This window comes from Mustela nigripes, chromosome 1 (assembly GCF_022355385.1).
Source record: "Mustela nigripes isolate SB6536 chromosome 1, MUSNIG.SB6536, whole genome shotgun sequence".
Classification (NCBI taxonomy): Eukaryota; Metazoa; Chordata; class Mammalia; order Carnivora; family Mustelidae; genus Mustela; species Mustela nigripes.
This window is the reverse complement of record NC_081557.1, coordinates 2,081,186-2,098,961: the sequence shown is the minus strand read 5'-3', so window position 1 is coordinate 2,098,961 and position 17,776 is coordinate 2,081,186. Positions and strand designations below refer to the sequence as shown.

The window sequence follows — 17,776 nt, the reverse complement described above, 5'->3', positions numbered from 1 at the left end:
CTGTGGGGGCACAGCTCCCGTGGAGCCGGACGCAGACCCCACCTGCGAGGGCGGGCTAGGCTCCGCGGCTCTCCTTACACGGGAAGGCACCAGCGCCCCGTCTTGAGAGCGAAGCCCGTCTTAGAGGCCCGGATGGCCGAATGAACTCCAGTTCAGGTAGGTGCCTCCCGCGGGTGTGGGCTGATGGATTTGGGGTCCCTGTTATTGGGTGGGAGACTCCTCAGGCCCACAACGTCCCCCCATCACCATGGAGCAGCTTAACCCCCTCGCCCAGTCCTCCAGCCAGAGCCCAAGGGGGCTTCCGAGTGGCCCGAGGATGGAGTCGGGGCCACAGCTGGGCCTTCCGGGCCCCTAGGGCAGGGCAGCTCTTCGTGGCCTCTAGCCCGCAACCGGCAGAAACCAGATTTTGTGGCTCGGTGGAAGCCTCCCCAGAGTTTTACTAAGTGAACACTGGATTGCACAGCTGAGCCCCAGGGAGGCCTTCAGTGCCCGGGGTCCAGGGGGTGGAGGTGGGGCGGGTGACAGCAGGAGGAAAGCCCGGCCGCTGCCTCGGGCACCCTCCCCATCCTGGTTCGGGAAGGCTGCGGGAGGTGGGTAGAGGCTGAGCGCCTCGGGTCAGGGGCACCTGGCCGGCGGCTCGGGGGCTCACGCAACAAGGGGCGCCGTCGGGGCTGCCCTCGCCGGAGCGCGTGCCAGCACCTTCCTGCCCTAGGGCCCTGGTCCGGTGGGGAGCCCTCCCGGGGAGAGCTCCGGCCCGGCCCTTCCGTCGCTAACCCACACCCTCTGGGTGACCTGAGACTCCAGCCTTCCTGGGGTGACCTGGGACTCTGGCCCAGCGCACCCTGAGAGTCCAGGCCCCCCCACTCCCCCCGCAGCTTTTCTCCCAGGTTGGTGGGGGGGCCGGGACTCTGACTTCTAGAAGGGGTGGGCAGGGCTGGGAGGAGGACGGGGCAGAGGGCCTGGGGACAGGGGCTGGAATGAGGGGGAGGGGAGGGGAGGGGGAGGAAGGGGAGGGCTCAGTGTCTGGCCTGCTGCCTCCCTAGGGTCCGCACAGAGACTAGAGGTGAGGCAGGGGACAGGAGCATTTCCAGAAACAGCTCCGGGGTCTCTGGAGGGAGAGAGACCCCTCCCCGATTCCTCATGTCACACGGCTGCCCCTCTACCCCCTTGGCCGGGGCCACCAGAGACCCGCGGAATGCAGGTGCACCTGGCTTCAAGCGGCCCCTCAGTGGGACTTGGGGGTGGGGGACCGGGGTGCACACAGCTACCCAGATCCCCTGCTGCTGTCCTCGGGAGCACAGCTCCTCTGATAAGGAACCTGACGCTGGTCCAGGACACTGTGGCTCTGCCCCCAGAGCCAGGCCACAGGCCCAAATGTCAAAGCCAAACTCCCCTCAGCCTGTGTTAACTTAGGGTACCAGGGGCCCGGCCAGGTGGAGCCCTCCTGCCAGTGCCCAGGGACAGCTGGGAGTGGGGACCAAAGTCCGCGGCTGACCTCAGGAGTTGTGCTGAGAGCCCAGAGCTGGGGCGGGTAGACCAGCATGGGTTTCTCAGAAGAACTGCACGGAAGGGCTGGCCTGGGGAAGAGGGGGGGGTGTGATGCCTGAGATTCAGGACCCCTGGGAGGACTGGCGGTCAGGTGGGTCTGTGCTCCGTGGGGGGCGGGGGATGGGACTGTCCCCAGGAGGCTCCAGCCTCCCAGGGCCTGTGAGCTGCGACCTGGCTGCCTGCCGTAGACTGATGGGGACATCACCTGGCTCCTTCTGGGTTCTCTGGGCAAGGGTTGGGGGTAAAGTGGCGGGAGAGGGAGGGAGGAGGGAGTCTCGGGTCTGCCCCAGGGCAGGTGGGGGAGGCGGAGGGCCCCGGGGTGGGCAGGAAGGAGTGTTACTCACCTCTCCCTTCCCCTGCGCCCAGCAGGGCCTTTGGAGGGCTTGGAACTGGTTGGAGCAGAAGTAATGGGCTCTCGCCCGAGTGTTTGTCTTGAACAGGCTCCGTGTGGGCGGGGCGCTTCCTGGTCCCGAGTGTGGGAAATCTGCTCTCGGGGTCATATGACCAGCAGAACCCTGAACTCTAGAACCCCCGACAGGCTCTTCCTTCCCCAGAGTAGCCCCTCACTTAGCCTCTCAGCACACACTCTGCCCTTCCCCAGGGCCGGCTCCCAGCCCCAGGGAGATCCCAGGCTCCCGGCTAGCCCAAGCAGGCAGGCAGTTCTGCCCTGTTGAGGCTAATCTAGGCCCAGGAGGAATCAGGGGCGGGGTTAGGGGGTGACGCCTCCTCGGAGGCTTCAGGATAAGCGAAGACCGGCCGGGTGCGGGAGGAGCCTGCCAGGCCGAGGGGTGAGCCCAAGCTGGCAGCGTTTTGAAAGCGGAGAACCCCTGATGGGAGTGAGAGCCAAGAGCTAGTTCTGGGGTGGTGGGGCCAGACGGCGGAGGCCCACTGGCTTGTGTCGCGTGCCACCATGTGCTGGGCTCTGTGCCAGGCGCTGGGGGTACTCAGCTCACAGGTGTGACTGCCCTGGTGTGGCTGGCACTATAGTGAGCCTGAGACCACCTACGTGTGCACACGCGTGCACCTGCACATATGTGTGAGCGTGCACGTGTATGAACGCACGTGTAAACGTGCACGCAGGCGTGTACAAGCGTGTGCACACACACGAGTGTGCATATGCGTGCATGTGCGTGTACACGGGTGTGTGTGGGTGTGTACAAGTGTGTGCATGTATGTGTGTATGCGTGAGGGGGCGGGTACCGCCCACGAGGTGTGGTGGGTAAATTACAGTGACCGGGAGTGGGTGGTCATGCCCGGCGTGCAACGGAGCCCCGCAGAGTCCTGAGCTTCCCTTGGGTCCTTCTGGAAGGAGCCTCTGGCCGGTGGGACCGAGGGGCGCAGGCCTGCTGCCGGCGGGGGGTGGGGGTGTTCTGCAGTCCCAGCAAGGGGAGGGGGCAGCGGAGGTGGGGGTGGGATGCGGCCCACCCCGGGGAGGAGGAGCTGACACGCTGTCCTGACAGACGGGGCAGGATGGCATTGCAGCTTGGGCCCCGGCAGCGGCATGTGGGGGCTTCTGGAGGGAGACCAGGGCCGGAGAGCGTGGTCTGGGGCTGTGGTCTGAGCTGGAGGTTTGATGAGGGGCGGGATGAGCCCACTTCAAACGTGGGTCGACGAGGGCCGACGGCGCTTCTTACCTGTATGACTGCCCGAGGCTCCCCTCGAGTGTCCCCTGGTCAGCGGTGCCCGCGGGGTTTTGGCCAGGACGGGAAGGACCGGCCCCCGCCCCGCAGGGTGCGGTCTCGGCGGCCGAGGTGCAGTTTCAGGCCTCGGCCGGCAGGGGCGCCCGCACGCCCGCAGCCGCGTCTGTGCGGTGGCCTCAGGCGGCCCGTCGGGCCTGGGGGAGGGCGCGGGACCTCAGCCTCCGCCCTGGGGTCAGAACCGCACAGGGGGCGCCCGGGCGGCTGCAGGCATCCGGCCTGGCCTCGGCCAGCCAGCTCCGTCCCAGAGCCCGCCTGCTTGAGGGTCTTAGAGGGCCGAGTCCCTTTCCCAGAGTCACATGAGGGGCCGGACTGGCAGGGCCCAAGGACTCTACCGGAGCGGGTCTGTGAGCAGGCTTCGGGGAGGGCTGCGGGCAGGGGCTGGGCCTTGCCCAAGGCTGGGTCCCCGGAGTTCTGACTCACGCTGTGGGTGGGTTTGCGGGATCGAAGCATGGCCACGTTCCCCAGGGGCAGGCCGGGCTGGCTCATAGGGCCTTTTCCAAGTGATCCAGGAACCCCAGGGTCAGGTGGAAGGAAGGCAGAGGCCTGGGGTCCTGGGACCCAGGAGCACTCCCCTTGCACTTCCCGAGCTCTGTGCTGCTCCTGGCTGCAAGCTGGGACGCAGGGTCCCTCGTGGGCAGTGTGGGTCACTCCCTCCAGGGGCTCCAGCCAGCCAGCGGCCGTGACCAGGAAGGAGGAAGGCCCTCCTGGAAGCGTGTGAGCAGGCTGCGGCAGGGGCCCCTGGCGGGGTGGAGACCTGGGACCTCTAGTCGGATGCCGTCTGGGATGCTCGCGTCCCCTTCCTCCCACCGTGGTCTGGGGGACCAGAGCAGAGGAGGAGCCGGGGACCCTGTCTCGGGAAACTCCGACTCGGCATGAAACGCCTGTTGCCCCTGCTGTCTTGGGACTGAGGCGTTTCTGGGAAGTGGGGCTCTCCAGGTAAAAATGGGGACAGTCCCAGACAAACCCGGATGGCTGGTCACTCTCCCTTTATGGGTCCCTGGAGGCCAGACGCTGGAACTTGGGCCAGAGGAAGGGAGAAAGTTGCGGGGGTGGGGCCGGCAGCACGGGGATGGGAATGACAAGGTCACGGCCCCCCCCTCCAGCCCCCTCGAGGGACGCTGTGCCTCAACTTCCGCACTCAGGAAGGAACAACAGCTTCAAAGGAGGGGTGTCCATCCAGGGAGGCCAGAGGGGAAGTGGCCAGCAGCTGGTGGTCTGGCTTGGCAAGGACCTCCCAGGGGGAGTGGGAGGGCAGAAGGGCCGCCCGGACTCAGGAAGAGGCAGGCCTTGAACTTCTCAGGATAGCAGGGCTCAGGGAGAGCGGCCCCACACCTGATCGCCAGGCTGTGGCGGGGAAACCGAAGCAGGACACGTGGCCAGAATACGCCCCTCTTCCTGCCCTCCAGGCACTGGTCTCCCAATAGGCACATGCCCGGGGGCGCCTGGAAGTTCCCAAATGCGTCTTAGGTACCTGAACCTCCCCCAAGCAGCGCCTCCTCCTCTCCTGGCCCCTCAACCTCCAGCAGGAAGAGACGACACCATGTCTGACCACCCAATCCCACATGCAGCGTCTTCTAGAACCCTTGTCCATTGGACCTCAATAGAGAATCCATCCAGAAAGGAGCAGGAAGGACTTCCAGAAAGCCAGAAGTCACAAGCCTACGCACTCCTTCCTACCCTGGTGATGCCCTTGGCCGCCATCCGGCCACGTCCCCCTGCTGGATGGCACTTTTAAGGCACCTGCCTATTTGGTGTCTGCTGGGGGCCGCCACAGAGACAACCCAAGCATGGAGAAGCCGCAGCTGCCCTTCTGTGCTCTGGGCTCCCTGGAAACTGGCTGAATGAGACTCTAGGGGACCTGGCGCCCCTCGCCCCAAGGCCTCTGGTCCCCTGCTCTGTTCCAGGGATGGCTGGCTCTTCCACATATTTTGGGGAAACTGAAGAAGAGGGAGCAACTGCCCCAGCACCTCACCCTGCCCCTTGCCCCCACGGGACTCGGCACAAATCCAAGCCCTGAAAGTCCTCCCTGGAGCCTGAGGCATCGGGCAGCCAGCCCTTCTGCAGGCCGGTGGCCCCAAACCTGCCCTGGTTTATTCACCTGTTTCGGACTCCACCCACCAGCCTGGAAGCCCCTGGAGGGGAGCCCCACCCCCACCCTGAGGTCCCAGGGAAACACTCCTGGCCTACATCCTGATTGGACGTTGGAGGAGGAGGGCCCGCTCAAGGTCACACTGCCAACAGGGGCCTGCCAGGCTACCAGAGCTAATGTCCAGCCCAAGGCGGTCACTTGCTCCACTACTTTCCATAAATCAGCATCCGGAGCATGAGGGAAAGGGGGCTCAGCAGGGGGCCCAGCAGCAGGCAGGTCTGCGCTCAGGGTGGAGCCCAGGAGTTATGCCCAGAGCTGGGCAGTCCCCCCACCGGGGCTGGCATCTCTGTGACTCGCCAGGTCTCGATAAGGGGCTTGTCCTCTCAAGACTGTATCCCCACCTGTGAAATGGACAAGATTGGTCTCTGCCGGTCTAGGAGGGTTAATGAGCTAATGCCTACGTAAGGTGCAGGTACAGGGCTGCCTGGCCCGGCCCGGGGAGGGTCCCGCCGGCAGCAGCCGGCTGCTGACCGGCGTCCAGCCTGGGGCCGGCTGAGGGCCCTACTGAGCGCTGCGTGTTTGATGGGTTGGGCTCCTGGGAGTCGTGGCCACCTGCATGGACTCTGGAGGTGTTGGTAGCGCTGTCCAGGCTGCCGAGTGTGTAAATGCTGTTCCACCCTGCCCGAAGGGTTATTAGGGAATGCACGTGATGGGGGGTGTCTGAATCCCCCCACCAGCCCATGTCCCTGCACTCAGAGCAAATGTCCACTTTAGATTACAGTGGCAGCTGGAGGGGCCGCTGGTGTCGGGGCTGTGCCTGCCCACCCCTTCAGGTCTGACGATAGGGAGGGTGCTGGCCACTGTGCCGGACACATGCGGACACGGCCCCCCGGGCCTCCTCAGGGGCCTTGAAGGGGAAGAAGCAGAGGGCCAGAGAGGTTAAGTGACTCGCCCATGGTCACATGGCCAGTACGGGACCGTTGCTCTGCCTGACTCTGAAGCCCCAAGCCCCTTGGCCAGGCAGTGCTCCTACCTTGCCCCCTGCCCCAATGCCCTTGCCATGTGAATGCTGCCGGGATGGAATGGCCAGAGGTAGAAGTGGGAATCCGGGCCCCCAACACCCGGGGTGGGGGGACTGTGGGCTGTGGCACACCCTCCGCCCCCACAGCAAAGGTCTGCTGCCTGCTCCCTCCCCCCGGCACTCCAGCTCCCCCGATACCTTCCTACCTGATGCCTCCTGCCCTCTCTTTTGTCACGCCCCATAACCCAGGGGCCCAGCGCTCCCGGAGCCCGTCCTTCCGGGCCCCCAGCTCCTGCCCCGGCCTGGGGCCCGGTCATTTCCCGCCAGCCTGACTTCTGACAGTCCTCACGCCGCCTTCCGACCTGCTCACGGCACCTGCGTCCACCAACAAATCTCAGGACTCTGGACCCCAAGACAGGAGTCTCCAAGGCTCTTTGATGCCTTCAAGATGTCACCAGCTCCTGGAGCTGGAGTCCCCAGCCTCCCACGCCTGGCCACCCCTCGCCCCCAGGCCCTCCCCAGCAATCTGGTTCATTCTGGACTCACTCAGTACCAGCTGTGACCAGCTTGGCCACTTCCCTGCCTGGGACCTCTGCCCTTCCCAGGGTCCCCCTCCTCCTCCCAAACCTGGGGTGGGCTCTTATGAGGGCTCCTGCTGTACCCCATTTCCCACCATCCTGGCACAGACCGCCTGCGTGGCGGTGGAGGCTGTGGGAGGCTTGGGGGCAGACCCAGGCCTTCCCTGCTGGCTCACGGGGCTCCCTTCAGCTGCACGCTGATCTCGGGGGGCAGCCGGCCGAGCCCGTGGGGCACACTCTTCTCTTGGGGCTTGCTTTCCTGTCTGCTGCTCCCCCGGCCAGGCCCAGGCGCCCAGCACAGGGAAGGGGTTACGGTTCCTGGTTCAGTGGGCACAGTTGCAAGAAGCAGCTGAAGCCGGGTTGTTCTTGACGACCAGAGGCACCGTGGGAGAGTGTCTGCAGGGGGCCATTCAGGCCCCAAGACGGGCCCACCGGACTGGGGAGGACCACGCTGGACGCGGGGCTCTCGACGGTCTGGGGCTGTGACCAGCAGCACTAATGGAGGGAGGGGAGGCAGAGGGTGATGAGGGGCACAGGGCAGGAAGAGGAAGAGGAGCAAGGGGAGGGGGCGGAGCAGCTGCAGGGGAGGGCCGGGAGGGGCCGGTCCTCTCTGTGGTCTTAGGCTGGGGGCTACTCCCCTTCCTCTCCCTGGGCCCTGGTCCCCTACCCACCGGAGACAGGAGAAGTCATGCGTGCGTGTGAGAGTGGCAGCCCCCCTGCAAACACCTAGGGGTGATGTTTTTTTTTTTTTTAAAGAGGCCCCCCCCCCCCCCGCCCCCCGCGTAGCCCTGACCGGCCACATTGGGCAGCACCTCCTCCCCCATTTAGACTTGAGACTTGTGGCCTCGGAGAGCAAGACCCTTGCCCAAGTTCCCCCCAAGGTGAGGGACGAATGTGGGGGTCTAAGGACAGCTCTAGGGTCCCCCTAGGCTCTCCCTGTCCCCAGCCTGGGGGCAGGTGGGCTGGCTCCTGGATGCAATGCCATCTGTGGACACCAGGGGGCAGCAGGCACCCAGCTTTTCGCCTCAGGGCCTGCGGCTGGCCGCCTCGGGGCTCAGGGACTGTCCCCTCCGAGCCTTCAGCAGACCCCCAAACTATGCCCGAGCCATCGAGGGAGGCGGGAGACAGTCGTCCCTTCTGCTGAGGCCCTACTCTGTGTGGCCTGCAGGACACTGGGACGGGCTGGCCAGGGCTGGGACACGTCTACCTGCTGACCTCTGTCTCCACTGACCAGTGCTCACCTTTGACACCCAGCTGGGGGGAGGGGGTGGGGGAGTGCGGTGATGGACGAAGGGGGTTTGGCTCTCCTTCCCTGGCCCTGGCCGCCCCCAACTCGCTCTGGGGGCCGGCTAAGGGCTGTCACGGGAGCAGCTCACACACTGTTGTGCCCGGCACACGGCATGTCCTGCTCGCTCCCCTGAGGCCCAGGGGGCCCCCCACGCCCCGGGGCCCCGCGGGCATGTGGGCTCCTGTCTCTTGCCCTGCCCGGGGCGGGATGAGGGTGCACACGTGGGCCTCTGCGTCTCCTCCCTGGCGTTCAGGCTCTTCTAGGAACACGGTGTGGGTGTGTTGGGAGCGGGGTGGGAGCTGGTCCCCTGCAAGCCCTGTGGACAGCAGATGCTGACTCATGGGGTCCCCACTAGCTCGAGGAGACTGGGGGGGCACCAGCTCACCCACATTCATTTTTCCTGGTCTTTTTTTTTGGGAGAGTGAGCCTCTGAGTCCTGGGGACCTGCCTCCTCTGTGTCCTGTGGGCGCAGGGGAGGTGGGAGGCCTGGGGGGGGCTCTGAGCTGGCCACAGGGTTGCATGCCTGCCCCCTACCCTGGAAACCCTCCCCAGCCCTGGAGGGTCTGTCTGAAGCCTAGGAGAGCCCATGGTCAAGGACCTCCTGGGACGGTCAGTGCTGGAACAGGAACGGTCTGGACCAGCGGGGAGGACAGGCAGAGTCTCAGCTTGAGAGTCTGAGGGGAAGGGGCCCCTGGCCCGTTGTGGGGACTGGGCTGCGGCGCCCTCACGTCCAGGGCTGTTCCCTGCTCCCTCCACGCCTCCCCCAGGGCCTGCCCAGCCCCTCCTGCTAATTCCCGGGGAGTGAGGACCCCCAGCCCGGCCCAGACAGGAGCACAAGGCGGCCCCTGTAATCCGAGCTTTGGATTCCCGTCGTGCGGCATGTGGACGCGTCACCGGAGGGAGGCCGGCACCTGCGGAGGACGTGCCTGGCAGCCGCCCCGAGAACAGCCCGTCCTGGGGGGGCTGGGGGCGGGGCGAGCCGAGCGCGGGAAGTCGGTGCGGGGAGGAAGGTTCTCGCTGCTCGGCGCTGGGCCCTGGGCCAAGTGCGCTAGGAAAGCGCCCCCTCCCGCCAGCCCCAGCTCAGAGCTGGGCCGGCGGCCTGGAGCTGGAGGCCCGCTAGTTAATCGGTAACTCTCCACTCTCCTCGGGGCCTCCAGGCCTCCTCTCCTGGAGGAGAAGGTGAGGCTCTGCGGGGCAGCCGTCTTCCCTTCCTGAGGGGTCTGGCCGGGCCTGGCCGGGCCCACTGTGCGGGGCTGCGGTGTGGGGGCCCAGGGCTGGCCCTGCCCGGGGCTGCGGGGGAGGGGTGGGGAGTGGATGGGGCCTTTGCCCTGGTGGGGTACCCAGTGGACAGGCCAAGATCTACACAGGAGAGGGCAGACTGGGCTGGGCAAGAGCTGGGTCCCCTCCCTGACGAGAGGTGCCTGCGGGGGCCGCCCTCCAGGGACAGGGCCCCAGGCCCGGCAGATGGTCAGCTCTGGCTCCAGGTTTGGGGGACTGAGGTTAACCCTGAGACTCGCTTTCTTTCCTCTCATGCTTTCGTGCTCATCGGCCCCTCGTGGAAGTCCAGTGCGGGGGCTCAGGGCCGGGGCGAGCCTCGGGTCTGCTGTCCCCGAGCATGGAGAGGTGGCTCAGCCTCTCTGAACCTCTGGCTCCCCACTTGCAAAACAGGCATCAAGAGGCCCGTAGGGGTTCTTGGAAGGGTTAAGCGAGGCAAGTTGCAAGTTGCTGAGCCCGGTGCAGGGCTGGCTTAAGGTGGCTGGTGCTGTCGGCCTGGGGAATGTCCCCCGGCGCTGCAGGGCAGTCCTGGAGGCCTGCAGACAGACGTCCCTTGCAGGGTCCCTGGGAGCATGCCAGGGGCAGCCCCCAGGCCCCAGGCTGCCCTCCCGGGCTTCCAGAAACAGCTCCAAGCGGCTCCCCAGAAGGAGGGAGCCCTGGGACCCCCCGGCATGGAAGTCAGCCACCAGGCGGCAGCACGTGGCCGAGGACGGCGCTTTCTGCCCGCCCTGCTCTGCCACTCGCTTGGGCAAGAGCATCTCCCCATCGAGCCTCAGTTTCCTGGACTGCAAAAGGGTCCCACTCCCTCAGCACGGGTGGCACTGTCAGGGAAACAACCCAAGGCCCTGGGTTTTGTGGTTAGCTGCCTTAACCCCCGGGGGCTGAGCCAAGTTCTTCAATCTTCCCAGAATGGGCCCTGTCTCCCCATCCAGAAAATGACACCCCAAACAGGCCTGTGCCACGCAGGGGAGTCCGGTGGGCAGCGGTGGCGGCTGGAACTGACGAGCCCCCGCGTGTTAGTGGGCAATAAACATTCGCTCCTCACTCCCATCTTGGGCTGGTGGGCATGTAGAGGGAGCTTGTGGCTCTGCTCCCTGTGGCCATTCAGCGCTTCCGACACCCAGGGGGGGGGTCTCTGTCCCCGGAGTCCCTCCCTGGACGGCCCCGCGGCCACCCCGTCTGGCTGGCAGAGTGGGGACGGGAGGGGCAGGATGGCTTGGCTGGTTTGGATGGGCCCGGGGCTGGAGGTGGTGGGTGCCCTTTGGCTCTCTTGTTCATGGCCAGCAGTGGTCCCGTGGCTCCCCAGGTCCCGAGGGGCTGGGAATGTGGTCTTTGTGCTGATCGGTCAGCTGGACAGGGTGGAGGTATGCTGGAGAAGCCGGCAGGGGCCGGTGCTTCCCGCCCCCGAATCCCATGCAGGCAGGATTGGGTTGCTGGTCCCGCCCGGGGGCCGGCACCCCCTGGTTCTGCGGCAACACAAGAGTACAAACATTTCCCTTTTGTTTCCTTTTTCTGCTTCGGATATATTTTTAATTACAAAAGTAGGGCTTGGCTATTGTACTCGGACAGATGTTCGCACGCCTGGGGGGCCCCTTGGGGTGGAGGCCTGGGCCTTCTCTCTGACTCCCAGCCCCCAGCTCTATCCCTGGCTTGGGGGGAAGGGACCCAGCTCCACTGTTGGGACCAGCAAGTCAGTAAACCAACGGGTACCATGCTTCCCTAGATTCAGGGTCACATACTCAGAGAAGGTCCCCTCCCTGCCCTAACAAGTCCAGGAGGGGAGGTGTCCCTGTGGCCCTCAGAGAAAGAGAAGCAGAAAGCCCCGAGGGAAAGCAGGGAGAAAGCCAGGCAGTGGGAGGGGGTGAGTCAAACTCGCTCCCTCCCCCGCTGCGTGGCCCTGGTGGCTTCCCGGGCTCCCTCTGTCAGCTCCACCCCCTGCCTTCCCGGCAGGACAGGTGAGGCCCAGTGAGGAGGTGCAGGAGAGCCACCCGGGCAGCCCTTGGCCCAGTGAAGGGCGGCAGCTGTTGCCACACTGTGTGACACGAGGTGCGGGGCTGCCACTCTCAGTCCTTGGAGGTAGGACTCCATGTCACAATCCGTTACGCCTGTCCCTGGAGGGAGTGTTGGACCCACCCATCTGAGCTCAGCTGGTCCCCACGGAGGCGTCAGGGTGGGCACCAGAGGTAGTGGGAATGGCCCTCTAGGCCCAGCCCCCGCCAGGGACAGGGCTGGGGGAAGGTGGGGTCCCATGGGGGAATGGGGTGTTGCTGGAGCAGGCTTGCTCCTGCTCCTTTCCGAAGCAACTCCTGGCCTTAGGGAGCCGAGGCCAGGCAGGGGTTCATAGGACCAGGCTGTCCCTGCTGGGGAGGGGAGCTCAGGCTCCCCTGAGGCTCTGCAGCAGGGGCTGGGAGTGGGGTGGCATCGTTCCTCGAGGAAGGGAGCGGCCTGGAGGCCGAATCTGGGCTGGGGATGGGCTGCTTCCCCAGCCTGCCCTCCTGGACAGCTGGACTGAGGGCATCCGGACCTCTCGGGAAATCCTGGGGGCCACCTGGTTCCACATTTTGGGGTCACTGCGGCTGTGGCACTGGGGAAGCTGGCAAGACCTTGGCGCCAACACCACTGGGCTCCCCGGCCTCCTTTTCGCCCCAGGCCCCGTGACGTCAGCCTGGTGTGGGGGGCCACAGAGCTTGGGGGACCTTTCCCGGTTCCTCCTCACATTCCTGACGATACGAAATTGTAACATCTCCATGCTTGTGGGAAATGAGGAATGCAGCGCACAGACGGGAATAAAAACCCATCGTGAACCACCGCCTCGGTCCTGCCGTCAAGACCCCCGCACGCTGCCTCGCCCTCCTCGCCCGCCCCTGCGCCAGTTCCCACTCCCGTTGGCCTCCTCCCCTCTCCCTGACCCTCAGCTGCCCCGGACCCAGGATGCCTCCTCCAGGACACGTTTGCTCACTATCACACTGTCCCAGCCCTGGGGAGTCCTGCAACCCACCTGGCCCTGGCTGGGGTCTAGTCAGCCTTCTTTATCTCGCTGGGCTCATGGACTCACCTGGGACAGGGGCTCACGACAGCTCAGGGCTCTGCTGAACCCTCCAACAGGTGCCTGACCCTCCTGAACCCCCAGCCCAGGGCTGCTCTTAGCTTGGGGGGTGGTGCCGGTGGGGGGTGGTGGCTGGAGGCATTTCCTAGGCTCCCTGCCCCACTACAGGCTGGGCCAAATGGAAAGCTGCAGAATATAATACTCGCCCATGGCCTGGCCCCGCGGGGATGAGAGCCGCCCTGGGAGGACCTGGGGCTGGGCCAGGCCGGGCCTGTGGGGGAGAAGGGGTGTGGGTCCTGGCAGGTCCTGCCCGGTCCCCTGACAGCTGGAGTAGGGCTCTCTGGCTTGCATGTGCCATCATCCTCAGGGTGTGTTTTCTCCCAACAAACAGTATTTACCGGGCATGATGAGGGGGTGCTAGCCCTCGCAGGCGGCGGGACAGGTAGAAGTCCGGCTGCCTGCGGCTCAGCCCCAGTTCCCACCTGCGGGTGGGCTGTGTGATCGGGTGTATCTGCCCAGAGAACCAGTATTCTCAGTCAAGGCCCTACGCTGAGCAGGGCCAGGGCCAGGGCCACTCCCTGGAGAGGCCTCTAGTGCCCTGTCCAGTAGCCAACCCCCCCAGAAGAACAGCCTCCAGTCAGTGTGGACAATCAGACCTCGGGCCTTGTGCGGCAGAAGCCCAGAGAGCCGCACCGAAGCCTGAGAGGTGCCGGGCACCTGGTCCGCGGCGTGGTGGGTAGAGCCGGGATGGGCTCCGTCTGTTTCCTATCCACTGAGCAGGGCTGGGCAGGCCCCAAGAGCCCAGGACTCCAGGGGCCGAGGGCCGGCTCTCCAAGGTGTCTCGAGACTTCGCCCCAGCAGGGGCGGGGGGACAGTGGTTCGACGGCCTTAGGGCCAGCAGGTGTGTCAGGGCTCCAGGTGCGCGGAACCCCGCCAGGGACGCCAGCCCCGGGCGCCGCAGGCCGCGCGGGGGCAGCCGAAGACCCCGTCTCGCTCCAGCCGAGGACGGGATGCCCACGGCGGGTTCAAGCCCCGTCAACTGGCGCTGGAGGCCCAAAGGCGAGCGCGGGCGGCGGGGCCGGCGCCCCCGGGGGTCGAGTCGCAACCGGCCGGACGCCGGGCCCCGCCGCGCCGAGGAGGGCGCGCCTGCCGAGGGGGCGCCCGCGCCACCGCCGCCGCCGCCGCCTCGCAGCCCCCGCCAGCAGACAAAGGAGCCGGAGGGGGGCGGGGGGGGGGATGGGGCGAGGGGGCGGGGCGCCGCGGTGTCACGTTACCGCCCGCAGCGCCCTTTAACTCGGGCCCCGCCCCGCTCGCCGCCCCCCGCCCGCGGCCGCGCGCCCCGCGCCCCGCCAATCGGCCCGCGCGCCCCGCCCCGCCCTCGGGTGGGTGTGTGCACGCGGCCAATGGGCGGCGCGCGGGGGCCGGGCGGCCGGCGGGGCGGGGGCAGAGCGGCGCGGGCCAATCGCCGCGGTGTTGTTGAAACTGAAAATACTACATTATGCTAATCGCGGCGGGGCCCCCGCGGGGGGGCGAGTGCGACCCTCGCGTATAAAGGGGCGCGCGAGGGCTGGGCGTTCCACAGGCCAAGTGCTCTGCGCTCGGTAGGTGCCAACCAGGCCCGAACGAGCCGAGCGGGCGAGGACAGGCACCGAGGGGGCGCGGCCGCGGCCGGACGACACCGCGAGCGACACTCAGGAGCAGCCCAGGGCCCGACAGCCAGGTAGCCGCCGCGCCGCCCTCCCGCCGCGTCCCTGTGCCAATGCGGACTCCGAGCGCGCGGGGTCTCCCCTGCGCCCGGCCTCCGCCCTCCTCTCCTCTCCTCCTCCTCCTCCTCCTCTCCCCTCCTCTCCCGTGGCCCCGGCCCGCGCTGCCCGGGGCCAGGCTGGACGTGTGTCTCCGCAGCGCCTTGGCAATGGAGCGCCTTGTCGCCCGCCGCACCTTTCCCCTGTTCGCGCGCACCAGCGCCTGCCGCAGCCTCTTCGGGCCGGTGGACCACGAGGAGCTGAGCCGGGAGCTGCAGATCCGCCTGGCCGAGCTGAGTGCCGAGGACCAGCGCCGCTGGGACTACAACTTCCAGCAGGACGTGCCCCTGCGCGGCCCCGGACGTCTGCAGTGGACCGAGGTGGACAGCGACTCCGTGCCCGCCTTCTACCGCGAGACGGTGCAGGTGGGGCGCTGCCGCCTGCTCCTGGCGCCCCGGCCCCGCCCGGAGGGCGCAGGCGATAGCCCGCCCCCCGCGCCGCCGGCCGAGGAGCCCCTCGACGGCCTCGGGGAGGCGCCGGCGCCGCCGTCCGGCGGCCCGGTGGTGGCTCCCGCCCCGGCCCCAGCCGTGGCGCCGCAGGAGAGCGATGAGCAGGAGGCGGTCCCGCCGCCGCGCAGCCAGGAGCCCCTGGCCGAGCCGCTGCACTCAGGGATTTCGGGGCGCCCCGCGCCGGGCACTGCCGCTGCAGCCGGTGGCGCCGCCGCCGCCGCCAATGCTGCCGCCGCCGCCGCCGCCGGCGGGGCTGTTGCCACCACCGCTGCCGCGGGAGGCGCCGCGATCAAGAAGCTGCCCGGGCCTCTCATCTCCGGTGAGTCCCGCGCGGCCCCGCCCCGGCCCGGCCCGGCCCTGCTTTGTCCGGCCGGCCGGGCTCCCCCGGCCTCGGGGGCCTCACTTGGTCCCCGCCTCCTCCCGTGGCATTAAAGGGCCAGCAGCGCGCAGGGCGCGGCCGTGCCCGCACCCCGTCCCGCCCCGCTGTTGTGCTCCCGAGCGGCGGGCGCGGGAGGGACGGGGGAGCGCGCGCTCGGGCCCCCTGGGCGCGCGATCCCCGCTCTGGCCGCGGGAGCCCCTCCCCGGGCGCGGCGGGCGCGGCGGGCGCGGCGGGCGCGGCGCGGAGGGGGTTAAGTGCGGCCGCAGCCCCGGGGGGCTTGGCCGCGGGACAAGGAGAAATGCTTACACAGCACATTGCGCGGGCGACGTAAACAAAGCTGACCCGCCGCGGACCTCGGCGCGAGCGGGGACGGCGCCCCCATCCCGGCCCCCTCTTGGGTTCCCCGGCCGACCCCGCCCTGACCGGCTGCGCGCGCTGTCGCCCGCAGATTTCTTCGCCAAGCGCAAGAGACCCGCGCCCGAGGCCAAGGCGTCGAACGAGGTTCCCGCGGGATGCGCCGCCCCTGGCGCCGCTCCAGCCGTCGGCTCGGCGGAGCAGACCCCGCGCAAGCGGCTGCGGTGAGGTGGGTACGGCCCCGCGCGCGCTGGGCGGGGAGGGGTCGCCCCGCGGGGTCCTCGCGGCCACTCTGTCTGTCTGTCTGTCTGCTGTCGCTGACCGCGCCTCTCTCCCGCAGCGTCGCGCGTAAAGAGCCCTGAGAGAGCCCGCGGGGCGGCGGACAGGACAGGAGCGCGGGGCCTCGGCTGGGACCGTCCATGTAGCAGCACCCGGCGGCAGCTGCCGTCGAGCAGCGTTCGGTTTCGTGTTTAAAATTTAAAAAAAAAAAAAAAAAAACTGTGCAATGTATTAATAACGTCTTTTATATCTAAATGTATTCTGCACGAGGAGTACACTGGTCCCAAGGTGTAAAGCTTTAAGAGTCATTTATATAAAATGTTTAATCTCTGCTGAAACTCAGTGCAAAAAAATGAAAAAAGAAAAAAAAAAGGAAAAAAGAAAAAAACATGTATATTTGTACAAAAAGTTTTTAAAGTTATACTAACTTATATTTTCTATTTATGTCGAGGCGTGGGCCGCTCTGCCACGCGGTAGCTCGGTTATTGGTTATGCCAAAGGCACCTCACCGCATCTGGTTATCGACAAATGTAAATTTATTTTTATAGCGGACTCTGGGGGGAGGGTCGCTCCCAAGCTGTAGCCGCCGGACATGCCCATCTAGCTAGCAGTTCTCTCCGCGCTTTCGCTGTCTCTCTTTATTATTATGATCATTTTAAACTTGAAGACAAATTTGTTAACATGGTTCCTGAGCCGTCTGCACCACTGCCCCGGCCCCTCGTCCGCCGGGTTCTAAATAAAGAGGCCGAAAAACGCTGCAAGTCAGCTCCGTGTGTGCGTGAACTGCCTCCAGCCTCCTCCTGGGGCACCCCTCGGAAGTTAGGGAGATAGGACAGTGGACACGGGGGCAGCCCAGCTTCTTTCTAGGCCACCGTTCCAAAGTGACAGGGACTTTCTCCGGCTAGGGTAGGCCCACCACCACCTGCTGCAGGCCCCTAACTTAGGGATGAGCGGCCCCGCCCTCTCTGCCACCCCTTCCCCCCGCCCCCCTCGTGCGGGGCTGTGCGCTGAACCTGGAGACTGGGGAGAGGGGGGCTCACTGCTTCCCTGCTCCAGGGAAGCCACCCACACTCCAGCCGCCCTGGGCTGATGCCCCACGGGGCTCAGGTGGGCACTTGCGGGGGGCTGGGCCAACGCCCCACCCCCGCCCCCACTCTGACTACTGCGTCGCCGTCGCAGGGCGCCTGGGGACCAGGGCTCTCAACTGTTCGAGCCTGGCACACGGTGGAGCCGCAATGGCTCCGGGGTTCCCAGCTTCGTGGGTCGGGGTCCACCGGGGTCGGGCCAGAAGAACCCCTGACGGGTTCTGGGCCTGTTCGCGCTCGCAATGGGGGAGGGGCAGCCCAAAGGCCTGCGAGGGAGGAGTGGGGAGGGGAGGCGCCTGGGGCCAGGTCGGGCTGGGGAGGGGTGGGCTCCGCCGAGGAGGAACTCAACTGGAAGTCTGATCCACCCGCGCGCACCCACCAGCCTTCTGGTTTCAAAGGACTCCCTTTCAGTGGAAAAGAGGAGGTCTATTTTATTTTATTTTTTATAGCTGACCTATAAACCTCTGCAAATTATGGCTTACAATGGAAAGGATGACGTGAGGTAGCCCAGACTGGCGGCGGGCAGTGTTTGTGCCGTGCCTTGGGCCAGGAGAAGCTGGGGAACGGGCGGCATATTTAAGTTAACCGTTTTGGGGCTGTAGGTGACACTGAGCGTCCCCACGGCTCAGGGACAAAGGCTGGGCTCAACCCTTAAGTCTGAAGATGCATCTGGCCTTGTCATTAACTTCACCTCCCCACCAAGCGCCTAAAAGGGCCTGGAAGAGGGACATGGGGCTGGACAGGTCACGGAGAAATGCCCCAGCAGGAGAGTCCGGGGGCGGGGGGCAGCCCCCTCCAGCTTGCTTTGAGTCTGATTACAAGCTGGGATTAGGCCTGCATAGACCTGACATCAGGCTTCAAGCCTCTCCTGTGGGGAGGGAAC

At 66.5% G+C, this 17,776-nt stretch overlaps 1 protein-coding gene across 1 annotated transcript; it reads left to right on the top strand.

The window, feature by feature from the left end:
• The first annotated feature begins 76 nt into the window (after positions 1-76).
• Positions 77-16,573, top strand: CDKN1C (cyclin dependent kinase inhibitor 1C). Its single transcript, XM_059398923.1, has 5 exons — positions 77-156; positions 14,151-14,265; positions 14,448-15,115; positions 15,624-15,758; positions 15,870-16,573. Exons 1-4 carry the CDS (start codon positions 141-143, stop codon positions 15,755-15,757), a joined length of 933 nt encoding a protein of 310 aa, XP_059254906.1. The 5' UTR covers positions 77-140; the 3' UTR covers position 15,758; positions 15,870-16,573.
• Positions 16,574-17,776: the final 1,203 nt, after the last annotated feature.

What these genes read in the sequence shown, in the direction of transcription:
- CDKN1C (XM_059398923.1), top strand. An exon ending in GCCCAGGGCCCGACAGCCAG is followed by an intron (nt 14,266 to 14,447) that starts GTAGCCGCCGCG and finishes GTGTCTCCGCAG; the next exon opens with CGCCTTGGCAATGGAGCGCC. An exon ending in GCCCGGGCCTCTCATCTCCG is followed by an intron (nt 15,116 to 15,623) that starts GTGAGTCCCGCG and finishes TGTCGCCCGCAG; the next exon opens with ATTTCTTCGCCAAGCGCAAG.